Source organism: Rhinatrema bivittatum, chromosome 19, assembly GCF_901001135.1.
Source record: "Rhinatrema bivittatum chromosome 19, aRhiBiv1.1, whole genome shotgun sequence".
NCBI classification, from domain to species: domain Eukaryota; kingdom Metazoa; phylum Chordata; class Amphibia; order Gymnophiona; family Rhinatrematidae; genus Rhinatrema; species Rhinatrema bivittatum.
The window spans coordinates 5,606,086-5,630,217 of record NC_042633.1 but is presented as its reverse complement, the minus strand read 5'-3'; the positions used below and the strand labels follow the sequence as shown (position 1 = coordinate 5,630,217).

At 49.8% G+C, this 24,132-nt stretch overlaps 1 protein-coding gene across 1 annotated transcript in view; it reads right to left on the bottom strand.

Annotated features, from left to right (window-relative positions):
- LOC115081088 (vomeronasal type-2 receptor 26-like) overlaps positions 1-24,132 on the bottom strand; it is a 122,639-nt gene that overhangs the window by 16,309 nt on the left and 82,198 nt on the right. The window contains exon 7 of the mRNA XM_029585598.1: positions 11,074-11,200. Within this exon, the coding sequence (XP_029441458.1) occupies positions 11,074-11,200 (127 nt within the window). The remainder of the gene's footprint in view (positions 1-11,073; positions 11,201-24,132) is intronic.

Here is a 24,132-nt window from a genome sequence, read left to right as displayed (position 1 = left end):
TCCCAAATGCCAGCTGTTGTTTTAGTAGAAACAGAGGCTTTGAAGAACTTTACTATTCCGAAGCTAAGAAGAAGTACTAATAAAGTGTGCTTGGCACCTAGCAACACAGATAGAAGAGAGTACATACAGATGAAGTATACTTTAGAAGAATCAAGATTTGATATGTGCTATCATCTGCACTATTCCTGGCATTTTGGTGATATAAAACTTGAATATACATACGACAATCGTCAATGCCCAGGCAGAGGAGGTTACCATGTAAACAAACAGCGGTTCAACATGGGTCAGAGGGTAGATAGATACAGGCAGGCTACACCCGGGGAGAGTTCCCTTTCCTATGAGCAGGAAAGGTCTCCCTAGAATGGGTTCGCCCCTAAACAGCAGTTCAACATGTGTCAACAGGTCCTAAGAGATAGACTGTAACACCGTGGAGAGTTCCCTTTCCCAAGAGCAGCAAAGGACTTCCTTGAAATGGGTTGACCCCTAGAGTGGAGCACGAGCCTTCAAAGCGTGGCGACAGGGAGCAGGGTGCCATGTGAACAGCGGTTAAACATGGGTCAACAGGTCCTAAGAGATAGGCTACAACACCGGGGAGAGTTCCCTTTCCTAAGAGCAGGAAAGGGCTCACTTGGAATGGATTGGCCACTAGAGTGTATAATGGTACAAATTGTTTGGATTAAATCACTTGCAAACAGATCATGACTTCATCAGCAAGACGAAGGAAGTTCTCTTCTCTGCCCTGAAACTAAAGAAAACTCTTTGTTTTATTTAAGGATCAATGCTGTGAAGGAGTACTAGTTTTAATTGCCAGAGATTGGGGGTTCCCTTTGCAACTAGGGTTCAGCCATTAGGACTGGACATAAGGCCTGGACGGACAGGCAGAGCAATCGAGGTCAAACACTTGTAGGAACATAAGGCCTGGACGGACAGGCAGAGCAATCGAGGTCAAACACTTTTAGGAACATAAGGCCTGGACGGACAGGCAGAGCAATCAAGGTCAAACACTTTTAGGAACATAAGGCCTGGACGGACAGACAGAGGAATCGAGGTCAAACACTTGTAGGAACATAAGGCCTGGACTGACAGGCACAGCAATCGAGGTCAAACACTTGTAGGAACATAAGGCCTGGACTGACAGCCAAAGCAGTCGAGGACAGAAGTCAATCCCACCTAGGGACATAAGGCCTGGACAATTGACGGTCAGGCACAGCGTTTGAGGTCAGGCCCTTGTAGGGACGTACGGACTGGACCTTGGATGGTCAGGCACAGCGTTTGAGGTCAGGAACATGTGCTGCAGTGCTTATATTATCTGGAGTATTGGAGGCAGTTGGAGCTGCTGCAAGGCTTTGAATTGCTTTTATTCATCTTGCCATTCACAGGGAAAATTTGGAAACCCAAGCAAAGGCAAGTTTACTTTCAAAAACACTAGCATTTCCATCAACTCTGGTGCCAGCCTTGAGCGGTGAGGGCTCATGATATCCCCTGTCATTGAAAAGACACGTTCACTGGGCACACTGGTTGGTGGACATGACAGATATCGCTGAGCCACTTTGGCTAGGTGTGGCCAGACAGTGGACTTGTGTGCCCAATATGGCAGCGGATCTGTCTGCATTTCTCTATCGACTCTGAGAGATACCATGTCACTGACAGCTGTGCTGGTGTTTCCTTTGCTTGGGCGGGCTCAGAGTCACTCATGCCAGCTGCTTTCTCTCTCGCTCGTTGCACAATTGATGAATCTTTAAGTGCAACATGCCTTGGGTGTTCTGACGTGGAGGAGGAGGTACTATCTGTCGCTGACACAGGGCTGCTCCTGCTTGGGCTAGCAGCACAACTCTCTGACGTGCCTGCTGTTTCCACCTCTGCTTCAAGCCTAATCTGTCTCCGCCTATGGCGCTCCTGTTCACGGACTTTTGCTAACAGCAGCTCCTTCACAAATGACAGACAATTGGACTGTAGGGCGAGTTTCCTTTCACACGGGGATCACAAACTGAGGTGAGCATCTATGTGCGGTCGTCTGTTAAAGGCCTTAATCTGTCTTTCACCTGCTGCTGTAAAACGTCCAGACACTGCAGCACCTCAACTGTCATTCCCTCTTCCCGTTTAAAGGCCTCCAAATATTCATCCAGGAAATTAACTATAGGGATGATGTCAGCCAAGGTGGCACTTCTGGAACTCAGCTCCTCCGTGACATCCTTGAAGGGCTGCAGGATTTTTACCAGCTGACTCATGACTAACCAATCATGATGCCCTAGGGGATTCTGCACACCTATGTCCATTGAACCAGAAAGTTCATGAAGGGGTGTCTGCAGCTCCAGTAACCTCTCCAGCATCATAAAGGTGGAATTCCACCAGGTGGCAATGTCTTCAATGAGACGCTTGTGAGGCATATCCAAATCAGTCTGCTTTTGTCGGAGAACCTGCCCCGCCTTGACACTTCTGTGTAAGTGTGCTGCTGTGTTCCTGCACTTCTGTATTAACTTATGCAGGTATTCATTCTCTTTGTCATTGGACTCCAAGCCCAGAGCTGACTTCACTACCAGGTGCAGAGTGTGTGCAAAACATCGGATGTTCTTAAAGCGCCCATCGGTTATTGCCTTAACCATGTTTGCACCATTGTCTGTGACAAAGAACCCTGCCTGCGTTTTCCTGTCTTGCTGGTGTAGTTGCCAGGCCTCCAGCATCTGTCTGATGCATGCTAGAATATTGGCTGCGGTATGGGCCTGGTCCATCAGGTTTGTGTGCAGTAAAGCCCACCTCCACCCTGATATTTCTTCAGTAATAGAGCTGCTGGCTGTCCCTGCCTCAGCCATGTCCCACCAGTGTGCTGTCAGAGAGAGGTAAGATTGTGCAGCATTCATGGTGGTCCAGATATTGCAGGTGATATGCACTCTTCCCTCTGCCTTAGCTAGCAGTGCTTGCATGCGACTGCGACACTGCTTGTACAGGCTGCGGATGACCTCTCTACTAAATGTGGTTCTGCAGGGGATTTTGTAATTTGGAAGTATGACCTTCAAATAACGCTTGAAACCCACATTCTCCACTAACTGCAAGGGCTGGTCATCAAGGGCAATCATTTCCCCAATGGTCCTGGTTACAACTTTTGAGCCTGCCTGCCTCCTACCTCGGGATAGCGTTACCGCACTCCACCCCATTTCCTCCATGGTGGATTGTCACGTTTGCCACATGTCAGGGGGTTGCTGGCCTGCTACCTGACTGCTAGAAGGGGATGAGGGCGTGGGCTGACTCTGCTGCTTTCCTACCACTGCACACTGGTTGGAAGGGGTCCCCCGACTGGTACTGCCACCATCCCCAGAATGCAGTAATCTTGTTGGGTGTTGCCTCTTCATATGATGGTTCATGCCAAAATTAGATAAATGTCCCATTTGCTTGCCTCTGCTAATATCCCTGGCACAGTAATTACACTGAGCATAACGTGGGTCTTCCGTCACTTTAAAGTGTCTCCAGATCACAGATGTATTTCGTGATCCTCCCCTCTCTAACACCTTGGGGGTGGATGCTGGCACTGGAGCTGAAGTAGTGGGTGCACCCTGAGAAGCAATGCCAGAGGGGGCCTCAGTCACCCTCTGTGCCTGTGCTGACTGCTCTTCCTCCTCCTTGTTATCACTTTCATCTCTCCCCTGCTGCACATTTGTGGAGGCTAAGACAGGACTAACTGATTCTACCGAAGATTCGTCAGCAATTACTTCTTCCATTTCTGGTGAGAATCCCACACAAGAAGATTCTTCATCTGAATCAGAAGCAAACAGTGACTGCACTACCTTGTCAACGCTAAGTGTTAGTCGAGACTTCTGTCCCCCTGCTGCTTTTGGGTGTCTACATTTTGTCTGGCATGACTCTGCCTCCCCTTCCCTCACCTCCAAAACTACAGGGCCAGAAACAAGTGGTGGCGATGGCGATGTATCATGGTCAGATTTCATTTTTTTTTGGCATGGAACTGCCATCCCCTACAAAGAGTTTAGATTGCGACAGTTGCCTTTTTAGCTGTACTGGTGGTGTTGCACTAGTGTCTTTTGAGGTGCCTCCTCTGCCAGTCCCAATCACTCAACTACATCTCTCTTTCCCTGACATTATGGATTTAATATCACTTAGTAGTAACACTGCCCTCTGTCACGGTGCCTGGCTGTGCACTAATGTGTGTGGCGTGTACACAGAAGCTGCTTGCTTGTAAGCACAAAAGAGGCAGACTCCCTGGGTACTTGACTGCACAGACCCACCCAATAGTTAGTTTCAGTCTGTTAAAACTACCCACTGCCCACTGTCACGGTGCCTGGCTGTGCACTAATGTGTGTGGCGTGCACACAGAAGCTGCTTGCTTGTAAGCACAAAAGAGGCAGACTCCCTGGGCACTTGACTGCACAGACCCACCCAATAGTTAGGTTCAGTCTGTTAAAACTGCCCACTGCCCACTGTCACGGTGCCTGGCTGTGCAATAATGTGTGTGGCGTGTACACAGAGAAGCTGCTTGCTTGTAAGCACAAAAGAGGCAGACTCCCTGAGCACTTGTCTGCACAGACCCTCCCAATAGTTAGGTTCAGTCTGTTAAACTGCCCAGTGAAGCCCAGTGCACAGAGAGACTAAGTAATTTGAATTAAAAAAAAATCAGTTTAAAAAAGCTGGAATTTTTGTCACTCCAGAAAAATGGATGAAATTGAAAGTAATATATCTCTCCAAGCCAGCCCAACACCCTAAATGGTGGTCAGTGCTAGCTGACCTAGCACAGCTTCTCTTCTCAGCCAGAGATCACCAAAATAAACAGCTTGAAAGAAACAGGACTAGCTGGCCCTGGCACTGCAGCAAAACAAAGAATAATTAGCTTTTTCTTTCCTTAACTAGCTTAACTAGCCTATCTCTCAGTGCAGCCTTCTCTTACACCCAGCCCACCTCCCCACAGCATCGCTGGAAATAAGTGCGTGGCTCCTCATGCTAATGTTTATATAGTGCTGGCTCATCAGTAAAATTGACAGAGAGCACTGAATGACAGCGCGATTGGCTGCATTCAGTGCATGTCACAAAATGACAGCGCTGATATGCTACATTCCGGTATCCATGCCGACCCGTCTGACCCTTTGCTGTGAGTCACTGTGACTCACAGGAAAGGGTCAGACAGGTCGGCATGGATACCTGAATGTAGGGCATGGGCGCTGCCATTTTGTGAAAATCATAGGTAGCTAGTAGCTAATGGGGGTGAAGAAAAGCACGCGCCGCTGGGCGCACCGAATTAAACGGATAATAAGTTAAATACGTGGGGAGTCGTGATGCGTTTCGCCTCCCCATGTATTTAACGGATAGGACAAAATACGTCGCGGATCGCCAATACGTCGAAAACGTATGCACACCCCTAGTATCCAGTCAGGAAGTTCCTCAGATGATGGCACCACCCTGGTATGCTGGGGTTCCAAAGTGCTGTCAGGGATTCTTTAACCAGTGCAAAATGCACTTGCAATTACAGGCTCCACTATTTCTCAATGAAGAGACTAAAACCATTTATATTCTCTCTCTGCTTGATGGAAACACACTAGTATGGGCATCTCCCCTCTGGGAGTAAGGGGACCCCATCCTGCTCGACCTACAACAGTTTATGGAGCAGTTTTGTACAGTCTTCGTGGAGCCAGGTTTTACAGCAGCAATGGCCTTCGATTTGCTCTACCTCCACAAGGCTCCTGAACTCTAGCCGAGTATGCTGTGGTGTTCCGGATGCTAGTATCCGAGCTGAACTGACACAAAGACACCCTAGTTGCCATATTCATGGAAGGCCTCTCTGGGAAGATTAAAGATGAGCTCCCCACCCGGAATCAACAGAGAAACCAATTTGGGAACTCATTTTGATGGGGACACAACAGTTAAAAGATCCTCAGCTAACAGAAATGCAAACCAGGTGGTGAACACAATTATAAAAGAAAGTAAGAACTCTGATATCAATGATATCATCCATCTGGGGTCCAATGACCTTGCTAGAAACGGTGTCCATAAAGTACAGAAAGATTTCCAAAATCTAAGGAAAAGGATTAGACATATGGCAAAGACCTTTCAAAAGTATTATCTGTTCATAGAAAGGGAAAGGATAGGTCATGCCATATAGATAACTTCAATGTCAGGCTCAAAACCTGGTGTAAGGAAAGTGGCTTTGGATACATTGGAGGCTGGGGCCATGTATGAAGCAATAAAAGATTATATGGTAAGGATGGCCTGCATTTGTCAATGGCAGGAAAGAGGATGCTAAATGAAAAATTCAGATCATACATAATCAGGCATTTAAACTAGGGAGCAGGGTGGCAGGAGGTGGCCAGTGAGTTTGGCATGTCACCCCCAAGCAAAACAGGAAGAGGGAAGAAGAAGTTACAAAATCAATCAGATCAAAAAATCAGAATGGGAAGAGCAACTGGAAAACTATGACTACAAATGCTCATAGTCTGGGCAGCAAAATCCCAGACCTGCAGGCCCTAATGGTGTAGGCGGAATTGGACATTGTTGCTGAAATTGCCTAATTCGGGAAAAACGATTGCACATCCCTACTTTCTTATAAGTGTGTGTAGAGTTGGCAAATATAATATTGAATATTAGAGATCCAAGGCACATGTGGATGATGACCACATTTTCTGAAACCTTTTCCATTATGACCATGGCCTAAGCACTTCACCTTCTAGAGAAGAGGGAGAGGCCCTTCTCTCACCACTGTACACTCATCTGAGTCATCGTTTGTCTGCTTTGTATTACAAGACTTCAGAGTGTTGTGCTCCAAAGGGTTACCTTAGCTCTGTGTAACCATCGTACTCCATGTTTTATTTTTTAATGTGTATGTCTGGACAGGAAGTTGCTGTTGGCATAGATATTTTTCACCAGGTGCTTTTACTCAGACACGAAAGGAAAGCTTTGTGTGGTTCCTTCTCCATTATAAGGGGTTCAGGTTGGTGAAGTGATGAGCTGATGGTTACATCTATAGTCCGTGATAGTTCACAGCTGTCTGCTTTTATAAGAAAACCTTTCCATACTCCTTGTGCCATTGTGTCAGGTAGAAGACAGTGGCACTGGGGGAAATGCTGTAAGGGCAAGCAGATTTCCATAGCATGGGGACGTTAGTGTTGGAAAGATAATGAAAGGATTCCTTGTAATGGAAGGCAGGCCCCTTCCTGGGAGGAGAGGTGGTGTTTGCAGAAATAAAGTGAAAATTAGACTTTACTAGCTTCATGGAAACATAGAAACATGAGGGCTGAAAAAGACCACATGGCCCATCTACTCTGCCCATCTACCTAACTAAGAACATAAGAACATAAGAAATTGCCATGCTGGGTCAGACCAAGGGTCCATCAAGCCCAGCATCCTGTTTCCAACAGAGGCCAAACCAGGCCACAAGAACCTGGCAATTACCCAAACACCTAGAAGATCCCATGCTACTGATGCAATTAATAGCAGTGACTATTCCCTAAGTAAACTTGATTAATAGCAGTTAATGGACTTCTCTTCCAAGAACTTATCCAAACCTTTTTTGAACCCAGCTACACTAACTGCACTTTACGTTTCCCATCACTCCCTCAGAGAACCCTGGTATTTTTCTCAAGCTTTCTTGAACTCAGACACCATTTTGTCTCCACCACCTCCATGGAGGCCATTCCATTGCCCTCTCTGCAAAGAAATATTTCAAAAGATTACTCCTGAGTCTACCCCCTTTCTCTCTCATCTCATGACCCTCTTTTTCTGTTGAGAGAGGCATGGAAACCTTTGAGATATTTTAATATTTCTTTCATATATCTCCTTTCTCCCCTTTCCTCTAAGGTATTCATGTTTAAATCTTTAAATCTATCCCCACATGCTTTGGAACGAAGACCACTGACCATTCTGGTAGCCAAATGAAGTCTCACCAGGGACTGATACAGGGGCAATGTCACCTCCATTTCTCTGCTGACCATTCCACTCCCTAATCAGTCAAGCATCTTTCTGGCTTTTACCCTCACTTTATCCACCTGTTCAGCCATGTTAAGATCATTGAATACGATGACCCCAGATCCTTCTCTTCTTTGTGCTTAAAAGAATTTTGCCTGCAATATGTTTTTAAGTTTCAAATGATGTATTTTTGTATTGGATTGCTGTGAACCAACTTGATCAGCAATATAAGTAAGGCATGTGTGGTTAATAAATAATAAATTAAATTAAATTAAATTAAATACTATACCGATCGCTTGGGATAGTGCAGTCTAAAGGAATTCCTCTCCGATTTTTTTAACTTCTTCCATCTGTTTAAATCCAGTTCACCATATCAAGTTATCCACCATGGGGCGGATTTTAAAAGGCACGCGAATAGCCTACTTTTGTTTGCGCTCCAGGCGCAAACAAAAGTACGCTGGATTTTAGTAGATACGCGCGGAGCCGCGCGTATCTGCTAAAAACCTGGATCGGCGCGCGCAAGGCTATGGATTTTGTATAGCCGGCGTGTGCCGAGCCGCGCAGCCTACCCCCGTTCCCTCCAAGGCCGCTCCGAAATCGGAGCGGCCTCGGAGGGAACTTTCCTTTGCCCTCCCCTCACCTTCCCCGCCCGGCCCTGTCTAAATCCCCCCCTCCCCCTCACCTTCCCCTCCCTTCCCCTACCTAACCCACCCGCCCGGCCCTGTCTAAATCCCCCCCTTACCTTTGTCGAGGGATTTACGCCTCCCTCCGGGAGGCGTAAATCCCCGCGCGCCAGCGGGCCTCCTGCGCGACCTGGGGGCGGGTACGGAGGGCACGGCCACGCCCCCGGACCGCCCCGGGCCGTAGCCACGCCCCCGTACCCGCCCCCAAAACACTGCCGACACGCCCCCGAAACGCCGCGACGACCGGGCCCGCCCCCAACACGCCCCCCTCGGAGAACCCCGGGACTTACGCGAGTCCCGGGGCTCTGCGCGCGCCGGGAGGCCTATGTAAAATAGGCTTCCCGGCGCGCAGGGCCCTGCTCGCGTAAATCCGCCCGGTTTTGGGCGGATTTACGCGAGCAGGGCTCTGAAAATCCGCCCCCATATGTATTACTTTTTTTGGCATTACTAGATTTTGGTAGACAGAGGTGGATGAACAGAACTGGATGTAGACAATTTAATTTAAAAAGAGCTTCTACTTTCACATCTATGACATTTCTTCTCTGCTAGGCTTCTTAGTGGTGCACGGGACACTTTTTTCAGCACCTTGTCTCCCCGTTGTGTGATGGAAGTAGTGATGATGCTAACAGGAAGTGACCCCCTAAAAGCTATACCTGTATTTGTGGTGTTACTATACACAGATTTCTGGCACTTACAGGAGAAAAGACCTAAGAAATCTAGGGGTAGATTTTAAAATGTGTGCGAGGGCGTCCATGTGCGTGCGCTACCTGGTGTGCACACATGGATGCCCGATTTTATAACATGCGTGCGCAGGTACGCCCATGTTATAAAATCAGGGGTCGGCGTGCACACGGGGGTGCACAATTGTGCAACTTGCGAGCGCCGATGCCCGCAGCCTTCCCCCGTTCCCTCCCAGGCCGCTCCAAAATCGGAACGGCCTGGGAGGGAACTGCCCAACCCCCTAACCTAGCCTCCCTTCCCCTTCCCCTAAACCTCCCACCCCCTAGCCCTCACTTAGCCCCCCCCCCCCCAAACCTTTATCTTACCTGTTGCACCTGCCCGTAGGGCTTTTAAAATCTGGGTCCTAGTACTGTAGCCATTACAGCAAGGACACTCAGGAGGGCTTGGTCTAGAACTGTCGGCCTAGTGTACAGGAGCGAAACTGAAACTGCTGTTAGGATGAGAGCATGGAGGGTGGAGGCTATTGGAATGAGCCGGCTGTATAGCTAAATGCAGGTCAGTGAGCAGGTGTGAGAGTGAGTGTATTAGGCTGCCTTATTAGGGCTTTGAAACTGGTGTGAGATAATACACAAAAGGTAACAAATATAAAAGTTTATCTAAATATTTTCTAAAACAAATTAACAATATATATACAGAGAGAGAGAGAGAGAGATATTTATTTGAACATTTTCCATAGCAATTTATATATCAAAAAGTCCCCAGGAACCTGATAGGCTTAGGGGTGAGGAGGCTGGGGGCAGTGACATTTGGCACATGACAATGAGCTCAAAAGCAGCTGTGAGACCCTCTTGAACAAGGGGAAGGCTCACAGGTCAGTGACATCTTCTCCCAGCTTAGAGAGGCTGGGCTTCTGGTACTGAAACAGGTGTACAAACTAGGTACCAAAAGCAACCAATAATTATCATCATTGCTACATAAATTGTGCAGTGTATGTGCTCCATCATAACAGCCATGAGGCAGGGAGATATTCCAGTTCACTCCTCAGCTATCAAATACGGATCATGCGCAATCATGGAACTTATTCTTTAAATAATTTTTTGTTGCAAGTAAAAGCAGCTTCATAGCAAATTACTTCCCTGTAGAATGTGTTGAAGAGGCAGGAAGGGAAGGTTGCTGAGAGGCGCTGATCCTGGGAGAGCAGGCAGGGGAGGCTAATCCTGAAGAGGTCCCTGCCGCCCTGTGGGGGAAGCATGGGCTGGTTTGCTAATGCAGGGAGTAGTGGTGGTGTTTGATGGCCACTGCAGGTTCTGAAATACTTGATGAAGTCTCTGCAGACCCCTATAGATGAATATATGGGGCCACGCAGACATTTCTGGAAGTTAGGCTCCCTTTGTATAAAGTATGCAGAATTTTCTAAAGTCCCTTGGAAATCTATCCTGCGTACGTATTGTATTTTTAATGCATTGTAAGACATTATCTGCTGAATGTCAGGACCCAATCAAATTAGAATTAGAATTTTCAAAACATAAACTGGATATTCCTATAGCATTAGAACACTTGCAGTTTGAAGGCAGCTAAGCCATAATACTACAAACTTTCTGCACAACGAAAATAGATGAAAAATAAGAATATTTGGATCTGGACATTTTTTTCCTCACTCTTCAAATAAAGAAACACATCCAGGCCTGCCTGGGAAATAACTGGCTGTGCCCCCATGAAAATGTATTCATCTGCATAGTCTTTGGCAGCTTCATAATTTCAAAGCGCCATGGAGATAGGTCATGCCGCATGATAAGATGATATCACCCACCGGTTTTGTTGGAGATCTCTCCCTCTGGACAGGGGATGCATCCATAGCAGCAGACGGGTTTTCCTCTCTTGATTAATTTCCTGAAGCCAGGAGGGCAGCTATCACTGCATTTGGCACGTACAGGTAACTAAACATTGAGAAAATAAAATCTGGATGACTTGACATAACACTAGGCTGTCACTTTTTAAATGCACTGTTACTCTTTGGTCTACATAGGAGCCATTTCAAATAAGTTAATTTTATTTTACCAACCAACATATCCTGTTATATTTGTGGAGATCTAGGAGCACTTTTTGAATTTAAAAAAAAACCCCTTTTATTAAAATCTGGAATCAGACAATCTGGTTGATCTGGCAATATCTTAGGCAACGTTTCTAGCTATTATACAGGTTATGCTTAAAATTAATAATTTGAATCAGCAGTATGGGGCGGATTTTAAAAGGCGCGCGAATAGCCTACTTTTGTTTGCGTTCCAGGCGCAAACAAAAGTACGCTGGATTTTAGTAGATACGCGCGGAGCCGTGCGTATCTGCTAAAAACCTGGATCGGCGCGCGCAAGGCTATGGATTTTGTATAGCCGGCGCGCGCCGAGCCGCGCAGCCTACCCCCGTTCCCTCCAAGGCCGCTCTGAAATCGGAGCGGCCTCGGAGGGAACTTTCCTTTGCCCTCCCCTCACCTTCCCCTCCCTTCCCCTACCTAACCCACCCGCCCGGCCCTGTCTAAACCCCCCCCTTACCTTTGTCGGGGGATTTACGCCTCCCGGAGGGAGGCGTAAATCCCCGCGCGCCAGCGGGCCTCCTGCGCGCCGGGCCGCGACCTGGGGGCGGGTACGGAGGGCGCGGCCACGCCCCCGGACCACCCCAGGCCGTAGCCACGCCCCCGTACCCGCCCCCAAAACGCTGCCGACACGCCCCCGAAACGCCGCGACGACCGGGCCCGCCCCCCAACACGCCCCCGACACGCCCCCCTCGGAGAACCCCGGGACTTACGCGAGTACCGGGGCTCTGCGCGCGCCGGGAGGCCTATGTAAAATAGGCTTCCCGGCGCGCAGGGCCCTGCTCGCGTAAATCCGCCCGGTTTTGGGCGGATTTACGCGAGCAGGGCTCTGAAAATCCGCCCCTATGAGAATAAACCTTTGATCTTTCCTTTGCATTTTTCTCTGGTGCTAACAGTCAGGGTATAAAAACAGCACCTTTGATGCTTTGGTAGCCTACTGTTATCTTTCAGATTTTACTTTTAGGGTTTCTTTCTAAAAATTAATTAATAAAGCTTCACTTCCATATCTTGTCCATCTGTCTTCTACTGCTTTGGGATCCGCCATATGGTGGCGATGCGGTGTAACATCACCAGATGGTAAGCAAAGCCCTGGAGCAAAGAGAGCACAAGGCAGCCCTGGCCAGCTCAGGACAGTAGCCTCTTTGAGGCACTGTAGTGAGGGAAAGAAGATGTAGCTGCAGTATCTCACACTTTCCTCGGCAAAATGGGGCCTGCTGGCCTGGGAGAACACCCAGATGATGGCACCATGAAAAGAAGGAAAAGACCATGGAGCCAGCACACCTCATGTGATGGATCACAAAGATCCACTTTCACAGCCCAGCACAGGACAACAGAATGTGTAGGGGTTGTGTTGGGCCATGCAGGATGGGAGGCAGAGTCCTGTTCCTCACTGCTAGGCAGAGCATGGGCTAAGGTGTGGTGGATCTCCAATGTTATGCAGGACAGCATGCAGGGAGGCAGGAGGCAGAAGGCAGCACACAGATTCAGGATCTCAGAGGATGCACCAGTAAGAGGGGCTGAGAGACAGAGATATCGGGTGAGGTGGAGGAGAGAGGAGGCATTCTGCTGTCATTCCTGATAAAGGTCTAGTTAAGAACACTGAACTCAATCCATCTCTCTGAGACTGATGCAATATAGTGTGCTCAGTACAGCACACAGTTTGACGTGCACGTTTTGCACGTGCTAGAATAATTCCTGATGTAATAATGGGATTAGCATGCCCAAACCAGCGCATAGCTCATAGCACTTATCATATGTAAATGCCATGTAGATGAGGCTATTAGCTATTACTCCCCATGCAATCAATTACTGTACACCCGATGCTCACGTTTTAACTCGGAGCTGGCGTTACATCTTGATGCAACCCAAGCCTCCACAAAAAAGCAGAAAATACTGCTTTTCTGACTACAGAAGGCTGCATCAGGAAAAAAAAATGTCTTGTTGCGGTCAGGTTAGGAAGATGGACACTCGTAAATTGAGCATCCATTTTCCTAAACTGCACACAGCCACATCTCCTGGGCATCTGAGGACAAGGAGGTGCTAGGCACTCACAATTGATCCCTAGCATGTCTTTATTGCACGGCTCCTCATTTATTGACTCACATGCCCAGGAAAGGTGGATGAGAAAGCATCAGGTAAATGGGCTCTCAATACCAGCACCTGTTTTTAGAGGTGTGCATCCGTTTTCCATGGATTTGTAATCCGCAACTTATTTTTTGCTATCTGTTAAATACGTGGGGAGGCGAAACGCATCGCGACTCCCCACGTATTTAACAGATTTATGTTTAATTCGGCGCACCGCAAGGCGCGCGCTTTTCCTCGCCGCCATTAGCTGCGAGCTAGTACCCCGGATTACCACAAAATGGCGGCGCCCCTGCGGTAACCATGCCAACCTGTCTGACCCTTTCCTGTGAGTTGCAGTGACTCACAGGAAAGGATTGGACAGGTCGGCATGGATACCGGAACGCAGCGTATCCGCGCTGACATTTGCTGAGCAGCACTGAATGCAGCCAATCACGCTGTCATTCAGTGCTCTTTGTGGATTTTAGTGAAGAGCCAGCAGTATATAAACATCAGCACGAGGAGCCACGCAGTTATTTCCAGCGATGCTGTGGGGAGGTGGGCTGGGCTGGGCTGGGTGGAAGAGACAGGCAGGCAGGCAGAAGCAGAACTGATAGAGAAGAGATACTAGGCTAGCAAAGGAAATAAAAATATTCCTTGTCTTGCTGTAGTGCCAGGGGTCAGCTACAGTCACTAGTATTCCTGTTTCTTTCAAGCAGTCTATTTTGGTCAGACTCATCTCTGACTGAGAAGAGAAGCTGACTGTGCTAGGTCAGCTAGCACTGACCACCATTTACCATTGAGGGTGTTGGGCTGGCTTGGAGAGAGATATTATTTTCAATGTCATCCATTTTTCTGGAGTGACAAAAATTCCTGCTTTATTAAATTCCAATTACTTAGTCTGTCAGTGCAGTGGGCATTTTAAACAGACTGAACATTGTCCTTGAGTAGGTCTGTGCAGTGAAGTGCCCGGGGAGTACTCTGCCTCTTTTGTGCTTACAAGCAAGCTAGTTCTGTGTGCACTCCACACACATTAGTGCACAGCCAGGCAGGCAGTGTGACAGTGGGCAGTGGGCATTTTAAACAGACTGAACATTGTCCTTGAGAGGGTCTGTGCAGTGAAGTGCCCGAGGAGTACTCTGCCTCTTTTGTGCTTACAAGCAAGCTAGTTCTGTGTGCACTCCACACACATTAGTGCACAGCCAGGCAGGCAGTGTGACAGTGGGCAGTGGGCATTTTAAACAGACTGAACATTGTCCTGAGTGGGTCTGTGCATCTGGCCATTTTAAACAGACTGAACATTGTCCTTGAGTGGGTCTGTGCATCTGGGCATTTTAAACAGACTGAACATTGTCATTGAGTGGGTCTGTGCAGTGAAGTGCCCGGGGAGTACTCTGCCTCTTTTGTGCTTACAAGCAAGCTAGTTCTGTGTGCACTCCACACACATTAGTGCACAGCCAGGCAGGCAGTGTGACAGTGGGCAGTGGGCATTTTAAACAGACTGAACATTGTCCTTGAGTGGGTCTGTGCAGTGAAGTGCCCGGGGAGTACTCTGCCTCTTTTGTGCTTACAAGCAAGTTAGTTCTGTGTGCACTCCACACACATTAGTGCACAGCCAGGCAGGCAGTGTGACAGTGGGCAGTGGGCATTTTAAACAGACTGAACATTGTCCTTGAGTGGGTCTGTGCATCTGGGCATTTTAAACAGACTGAACATTGTCCTTGAGTGGGTCTGTGCATCTGGGCATTTTAAACAGACTGAACATTGTCCTTGAGTGGGTCTGTGCAGTGAAGTGCCCGGGGAGTACTCTGCCTCTTTTGTGCTTACAAGCAAGTTAGTTCTGTGTGCACTCCACACACATTAGTGCACAGCCAGGCAGGCAGTGTGACAGTGGGCAGTGGGCATTTTAAACAGACTGAACATTGTCCTTGAGTGGGTCTGTGCATCTGGGCATTTTAAACAGACTGAACATTGTCCTTGAGTGGGTCTGTGCATCTTGCTATTTTAAACAGACTGAACATTGTCCTTGAGTGGGTCTGTGCATCTGGGCATTTTAAACAGACTGAACATTATTATTGTGGGCCAGTGGGCAGTGTTACCACTCAGTGACATAAAATCCATAATGTCAGGGAAAGAGAGATGCAATCGACTTATTGGGACTGGCAGAGGAGGCACCCCAAAAGACACTAGTGCAACACCACCAGTACAGCTAAAAAGGCAACTGTCGCAATCTAAAATCTTTGTAGGGGATGGCAGTTCCATGCCAAAAAAAACTAAATCTGACCATGATACATCGCCATTGCCACCACTTGTTTCTGGCCCTGTAATGTTGGAGGAGAGGGAAGGGGAGGCAGAGTCAGGCCAGACAAAATGTAGACACACAAAAGCAGCAGGGGGGCAGAAGTCTCGACTAACACAATGGGGCGGATTTTAAGAGACCTGCTCGCGTAAATCCGCCCGGATTTACCCGAGCAGGGCCCTGCGCGCCGGTGCGCCTATTTTACATAGGCCTACTGGCACGCGCAGAGCCCCGGGACTCGCGTAAGTCCCGGGGTTTTCCGAGGGGTGTGTGTCAGGGGCGTGTCGGGGGGCGGGTCCGATCCACGCGGCGTTTTCGGCGCGGGACGTAGCGTTTCGGGGACGGGTCCGGGGGCATGGTTATGGCCCGGGGCGGTCCGGGGGCATGGCCGCGCCCTCCGGACCCACCCCCAGGTCGCATCCCGGCGCGCTAGCGGCCCGCTGGCACGCGGGGATTTACGTCTCCCTCCGGGAGGTGTAAATCCCCCGACAAAGGTAAGGGGGGGGGGGGGTTTAGACAGGGCCGGGGAGGTGGGTTAGGTAGGGGAAGGGAGGGGAAGGTGAGGGGAGGGCAAAAGAAAGTTCCCTCCGAGGCCGCTCCGATTTCGGAGCGGCCTCGGAGGGAACGGAGGTAGGCTGCGCGGCTCGGCACGCGCCGGCTATACGGAATCGGTAGCCTTGCGTGCGCCGATCCAGGATTTTAGCGGATACGCGCGGCTACGCGCGTATCTACTCAAATCCAGCGTACTTTTGTTGGCGCCTGATGCGCCAACAAAAGTACGCCAAATCGCGCTTTTTGAAAATCTACCCCTTAGCGTTCACAAGGTAGCGCAGTCACTGTTAGCTTCTGATTCAGATGAAGAATCTTCTTGGGTGGGATTCTCATCAGATACGGAAGAAGTAATAGCTGACGAATCTTTGGTAGAATCAGTTAGTCCTGTCTTAGCCTCCAGAATTGTGCAGCAGGGGAGAGATGACAGTGATATCGAGGAGGAGGAAGAGCAGTCAGTACGGGGACAGAGGGTGACTGGTGCCCCCTCTGGCATTACTTCTCAGGGTGCACCCACTACCTCAACTCCAGTGCCAGCATCCACCCCCAAGGTGTTAGAGAGGGGAGGATCACGAAACACATCTGCGATCTGGAGACACTTTAAAGTGACGGAAGACCTGCGTTATGCTCGGTGTAATTACTGTACCAGGGATATTAGCAGAGGCAAGCAAATGGGACATCTATCTAATTTTGGCATGAACCATCATATGAAGAGGCAACACCCAACAAGATTACTGCCACCTGGGGATGGTGGCAGTTCCAGTGGGGGAACCCCTTCCAACCAGTTTGCAGTGGTAGGAAAGCAGCAGAGTCTGCCCACACCCTCATACCCTTCTAGCAGTCAGGCGGCAGGTCAGCAACCCCCGGAAATGTGGCAGAAGCGACAAACCACCATGGAGGAAATGGGGTGGAGTGCAGTAACGCTATCCCGGGGTAGGAGGCAGGCAGCCTCAAAAGTTGTAACCAGGAGCATTGGGGAAATGATTGCCCTTGATGACCAGCCCTTGCAGCTAGTGCAGAATGTGGGTTTCAAGCGTTTTTTGAAGGTCGTACTACCAAATTACAAAATCCCCTGTAGAACCTTTAGTAGAACATTTAGTAGAAAGGTCATCCCCAGCCTGTACAAGCAGTGTCGCAGTCGCTTGCAAGTACTGCTAGGTAAGGCAGATGGAAGAGTGCATTTCACCTGCGATATCTGGACCACCATGAATGCTGCACACTCTTACCTCTCTCTGACAGCACACTGGTGGGACATGGCAGAGGCAGGGGCAGCCAGCAGCTCTATTACTGAAGAAGTATCAGGGTGGAGGTGGGCTTTACTGAACACCCACCTGGCGGACCAGGCCCATACCGCTGCCAATATTCTAGCATGCATCAGAAAGATGCTGGCGAGCTGGCAACTACACCAGCGAGACAGGAAAACACAGGCAGGGTTCTTTGTCACAGACAATGGTGCAAATATGATTAAGGCAATAAGCGATGGGCGGTTTAAGAACATCCGATGTTTTGCACACACTCTGCGCCTGGTAGTGAAGTCAGGTTTGGGCTTGGAGTCCAAGGACAAGGAGACTGAATACCTGCATAGGTTAATACAGAAGTGCAGGAACATAGCAGCACACTTCCACAGAAGTGTCAAGGCGGGGCAGGTTCTCCGACAAAAGCAGACTGATTTGGATATGCCTCACAAGCGTCTCATTGAAGACATTGCCACCCGGTGGAATTCCACCTTTATGATGCTGGAGAGGTTACTGGAGCTGCAGATACCCCTTCATGAACTTTCTGGTACAATAGACATAGGTGTCCACAATCCCCTAGGGCATCATGATTGGTTAGTCAGGAGTCAGCTGGTAAAAATCCTGCAGCCCTTCAAGGATGTCACGGAGGAGCTGAGTTCCAGAAGTGCCACCTTGGCTGACATCATCCCTATAGTTAAATTCCTGGATGAACATTTGGAGGCCTTTAAACAGGAAGAGGGAATGACTGCTGAGGTGCTGCAGTGTCTGGACGTTTTGCACCAGCAGGTGAAAGACAGATTAAGTCCTTTAACAGACGACCGCACAAACATGCTCGCCTCTGTCTGTGATCCCCATGTGAAAGGTAAACTCGCCCTACAGACCAATTGTCTGTAATTTGTGAAGGAGCTGCTGTTAGCAAAGGTCCGTGAACAGGAGCGCCATAGGCGGAGACAGATTAGGCTTGAAGCAGAAGTGGAAACAGCAGGCACGTCAGAGAGTTGTGCTGCTAGCCCAGGCGGGAGGAGCACTGTGTCAGTGACAGATAGTACCTCCTCCTCCACGTCAGAACGCCCAAGGCATGTTGGCCTTACAGATTCATCAGTTGTGCAACGAGCGAGAGAGAAAGTAGCTTGATTGAGTGACTCTGAGCCCTCCCAAGCACAGGAGGAGACAGCAGCACAGTGTCAGTGACACGGTATTTCTCAAAGCCGATAGAGAAAATGCAGACAGATCCGCTGGCATATTGGGCACACAAGTCCACTGTCTGGCCACACCTAGCCAAAGTGGCTCAGCGATATCTGTCATGTCCACCAACCAGTGTGCCCAGTGAACGTGTCTTTTCAATGACAGGGGATATCATGAGCCCTCACCGCTCAAGGCTGGCACCAGAGTTGATGGAAATGCTAGTGTTTTTGAAAGTAAACCTGCCTTTGCTTTGCTTTCCAAATTTTCCCTGTGAATGGCAAGATGAATAAAAGCAATTCAAAGCCTTGCAGCAGCTCCAATTGCCTCCTATGCTCCAGATAATGTAAGCACTGCAGCACATGTTCCTGACATGAATCGCTGTCCCTGACACTCTACTGTGCAGGCCTTGTGTTCCTACCAGTGTTTGATCTCGATAGCTGCGCCTGTTCATCCAGGCCTTGTGTCCCTAGGTGGGATTGACCTCTGTCCTCGCCTGCTGCGCCTGTTCATCCAGGCCTTGTGTTCCTAAAAGTGTTTGACCTCGATTGCTGTGCCTGTTCATCCAGGCCTTGTGTTCCTAAAAGTATTTGACCTCGATTGCTGTGCCTGTTCATCCAGGCCTTGTGTTCCTAAAAGTGTTTGACCTCGATTGCTGTGCCTGTTCATCCAGGCCTTGTGTTCCTAAAAGTGTTTGACCTCGATTGCTGTGCCTGTTCATTCAGGCCTTGTGTTCCTAATAGTCTTTGACCTCGATAGCTGCGCCTGTTCATCCAGGCCTTGTGTTCCTCTGGGGATAGGGAAATACCTACAGTACCTGAGTGTAATCAACTATGAAGTGCTGGAAACGTTTTAAAATAAGAATATAAATAAATTAAAAAAAAAATTACTATCCCTGTTCATCCAGGCCTTGTGTCCCTAGGTGGGATAGACCTCTGTCCTTGACTGCTGTGCCTGTTCATCCAGGCCTTGTGTCCCTAGGTGGGATTGACCTCTGTCCTTGACTGCTGTGCCTGTTCATCCAGGCCTTGTGTCCCAAGGTGGGATTGACCTCTGTCCTTGACTGCTGCGCCTGTTCATCCAGGGCTTGTGTTCCTACCAGTGTTTGACCTCGATTGCTGTGCTTGTTCATCCAGGCCTTGTGTTCCTACCTGTGTTTGACCTCGATTGCTGTGCCTGTTCATCCAGGCCTTGTGTTCCTAAAAGTGTTTGACCTCGATTGCTGTGCCTGTTCATCCAGGCCTTGCGTCCCTAGGTGGGATTGACCTCTGTCCTCGACTGCTGTGCCTGTTCATCCAGGCCTTGTGTTCCTAAAAGTGTTTGACCTCGATAGCTGTGCCTGTCAGTCCAGGCATTGTGTTCCTACCGGTGTTTGACCTCGATTGCTGTGCCTGTTCATCCAGGCCTTGTGTTCCTAAAAGTCTTTGACCTCTACGGTACAAAATGTCAACATAGGTTGATATTGCAGATTTGGACTTGAGTAGCAGTATTCTTATTTCTGAGAGATCTTCCATTTCCTTTGTCATCAGCTGAAGTGCGTAAGTACAGTCGGAATTCACTAGACGCCAACGGAATTCACTAGACGCCAATGTAAACACCGGGTACACCCAACTCTAGGGGTGGACCCGTTCCAGGGAGTCCTTCCCTGCACAAAGGAAAGGGAACTCTCTCCTGGGCCAGCCTGTCTTTCCCCTATCAAAACCACAGGGACCAGACCAGTCTACCTCCACTCTGCCAGCCTGTCTTGCCCCTATCAGCTTTCTGCCACTCTGCTTTTCTGCCATACACCAGATGACTCACTTAACTCCTTGTGGTGTTCTTGCCACTCTCATGGTTCCTCAGTGTGTTGGTGCTAGTCTATCTTCTTGCTATGTTCCCCCTTCATTGTGCTGTTGCATGTCAATGCCATTTGTCTTGCCGCTTTGCCTGTCATGCTGCCTTCGATGGTTCATGCATCTGCTATCGGTGCTCTGTTTTGAAGCTGTGGTGTGTTTTTGACATTTTCACTGCTGCTTTGTGCCTCTGTTAAAGCACTCTTGCCACTTCCGGTACCCCTTTGCACCTTTCCACTGCCTTAGGCTATTCATGCCACTTTGGTGCCACTTTGCCACAGTCTACGTACCTTGGAGCTCTTTTGTTGTTGTGATGATTGCTCCCTAGAAGTTTCATGAAAATTGATAAGAAAACCCCAATTCTGCAGCCAAAAATAGGCTGGAAATCCTTCCCCCATTGACTTTAATGGGAACCGGGAAACGTATTGACAGATCGACAACTTATGGAATTCTCCATACTTCCGTATAAAACGGAATCGACCCTCCACGAAAACTTTTTGTCTGCACATCCCTACCTGTTTTCTGCATTCTCGTATTGCATCTGCCCCTCTATCTGTGACCTACTACACCTAGTATCAGGAGAGAAATGCCAAACAGGTGTAACGTTACTGCTCATGGTTGGGCTCGCGAGCAGCCTCTCACCTCGCTGCCTGCGCCATGCCGATTGGGCCAGTTTCCAACCACCTTCCCTTCATCCTCTGGGCCTGACGCTGGCTCTGCTGACCTTCTTGGCTGTGAGCTGCTGCTGTCGGCGGCTCCCACGTGGCTTGGATGCCCCGATGCCGCTGTCCATCTTCACGACCCCTCTGCTGCTGCTGTCTCTGCCTCCGACTGTATCATCTCGCGGCAGGAGTGCCGTCGCCATTGCCTCCATCTATGCAGCAAGGACACCAACTTCCTTCACTCCTCGGGCCCTGCATAGGCATGGGTGCCTCTTCTCTGCATTTAAAGGGCCAGCGGCGGGAAAAGCCCTGCGGCCCCAACGGATGACCTCATCAATCCGTGCCTCGTCCAGCCGTATAAAAGGGCTCAGCTTGTTCTCCTCGGGGCATTCGCATGAATCCTAACAGGGGTCTGTGCTTCCTTCACCTTGCATGGTTCTCCATGGTCTTCGCTTGCTTGATGGCTCTTCGTTTGTTGTTAGATGTTCCTGATGTACCTGGTCTCCTTCGTCTGATGTTCCTGGTCTTGTTCCTCATCAGAGCTCCTTCATCGCCTGTTCCGTGTCGAGATGTTCTGTGTTACTGATGTTCCTGATATTCCATGTTCTGGTGTTCCATGTGCCTGATGTTCCAGTCCTGGTCCTGATGTCCTCATCTCTGGCTCTTCGTCCTGCTTCCAAGTTTCCTGCTTCTCCAGCTTTCCTGGCGTGCCACCGTCGTGGTCCGTGACCAGCTCATGGGGGGCTGTGTTTTGAAGGTCTGTCTTCAAAACACAGACTTTGATGAAATGGGGAAGTACCTGGAGGAAGAACTAGAAGGCTGGGAGAAAAAGAGAGATGTGGAACAGTGGACCAAACTAAAAGGAGCAATTACCAAGGCAACTAATCTATATCGGGCCAATACAGTAAAGTCTGCAGGAGAGCAGGCGAACGCCCGCTCTCCTTTGTGCGCAATTCGCTATTCAAATGAGGCCTGGCGGTAAAAATGGGCAAAAGGAGGTGCTAGGGACACTAGCGCATCCCTAGCGACTCCTTTTGGACCGTAGCGGCGGCTGTCAGTGGGTTTGACAGCCGACGCTCAATTTTGCTGGCGTCGGTTCTCGAGCCCGCTGACAGGCACGGGCTCGGAAACCGGATGCCGGCAATATTCAGCGTCCGGTTTTCGACCCAACAGCTGCAGGCAGACTTCAAAATTTTTTTTTTTTTTTAACTTTTGGAAATTTTGGGTACCTCCTGTTATGCACGGTCTCAAAGGCCTTGCATTCTGTTATGTCCTCGAAGGCCTTGCATTCTGTTGTGGATTTAAGGGTTTAGTGTGCCCATGGGCCTCAGCCCGACCCCAGGAGCACCCAGGGCCGACCTGAGGGTTGACGGCGTATTCCAGCATGGCTGGCGGGCTACCCTCCACCAGGCCTGCAAGCTCCCATGGCCAACAACAAGGAGATGTTGGAATTTGAATGGTCCTCTGACCATTCCAAGCCCTTTTGGACCTGCTGCATGGAACAGCATGGAGCAGCAGGCCTGGCCTATGGTAGAGGGCAGTTGGAGGCCTTGACACGAAGACAGGACAATGGTGGATACAACGGCATTACAGACGAGACACTTGGGCTGGTGCAATGGCATCACAGGCGAGGACACTTGCGCTGATGCAACGGCATCACAGGCGAAGACACTTAGGCTGAAGGACAGTTGAACAGTCTCTCAGGGCGCGCTACTCAGCCCACCCACGGGACTGAGTCGCGGACCACCCTGTCCCACTGCGCGCCCTACACACCCTGAAGGCTGGTCATGGACCACGAGGAGAGCGGGACATGCGCTGGGAAGATCCAGGCGAGGAGGAACTCCGATGTCGGGACCAATGACATCCGAAGCTCCGACGGCTGGCGGGAACAGAATCTCCAGAGCACAGGGACGGACCCCTATTGTTGGCCACTCCAAGGCCAAGCAGGTCAGAAGGCTAGGAGCACATACGAAGATGCAGGGAAGAACATCGGGGCAGGCAGGAACATTAGGACGAGGAAGATCATGGCAGAACATCAGGACGAGGACGATGATGACGAGACATCTAGGCTTGACGGATCAGGACAGGAACATCAGGATACCTGGATGGGACATCTGGACAGGGACCTCAGGCACGACATCAAGACAGGAGACAAGGAACGAAGGCAGACAAAACACGGAGCTCCACGAAGAACAGGAGACCTTACAAGACTCTGGCAGGCAGGAGCCTCCAGAGGATGTCACTCCGATGCAAGGCGAAGGCAGACTGACGGAGCAGCCCTTTTATAGGGCTGGTAAAGGAAGTCCACTCCCTAGGTGGGACCAACACAGTTCCTGTGCCTGGCCCTTTAAATCAGGCAGAGAGGCGCGCGCTGGCGCCTAAGTAGCAAGTAGGAAGATGTGTAGGACAGTGGACAGCGGCCTGCACTGACGTCAGATGCTGAAGCAGGAGAACTGAGCCTAGGCGTAGGCTCCGACGACGGCAGCGGCTCCAGCCTCTGCAGGAGGCCCTGGGGGCGGCGCTAGCCGCCACTCGAGCCCGGGGATGTGGCCCTCGCGCCTCGAGGGCGAGACAGTCCACGGCTCCAGCCACGTGGGAAGGCCCGACAGCGGCATCCGGCCGCATTGGGTGAAGCAAGGCGGCATGATGAGTGATTCTGCTCACGGGGGGCCCGCGGGCAGCGGGTCATAACACCTCCGACTTAATATCGCCATGATATTAAGTCAGAGGGTGCACAGAAAAGCAGTTTTTACTTTCCCGGTGCCCGAAGAAATTAGCGCTTACCTTTGGGTAGGTGCTAATTTATGAAAGCAAAATGTGCGGCTTGGCTGCAAATTTTGTTTTCTGAATCGCACAGAAATACCTAATAGGGCCATCAACATGCATTTGCATGTTGCGGGCGCTATTAGGTTCGGGGGATTAGACGTTCGTTTTCGGCCCCTTACTGAATAAGGGGTAAGGGA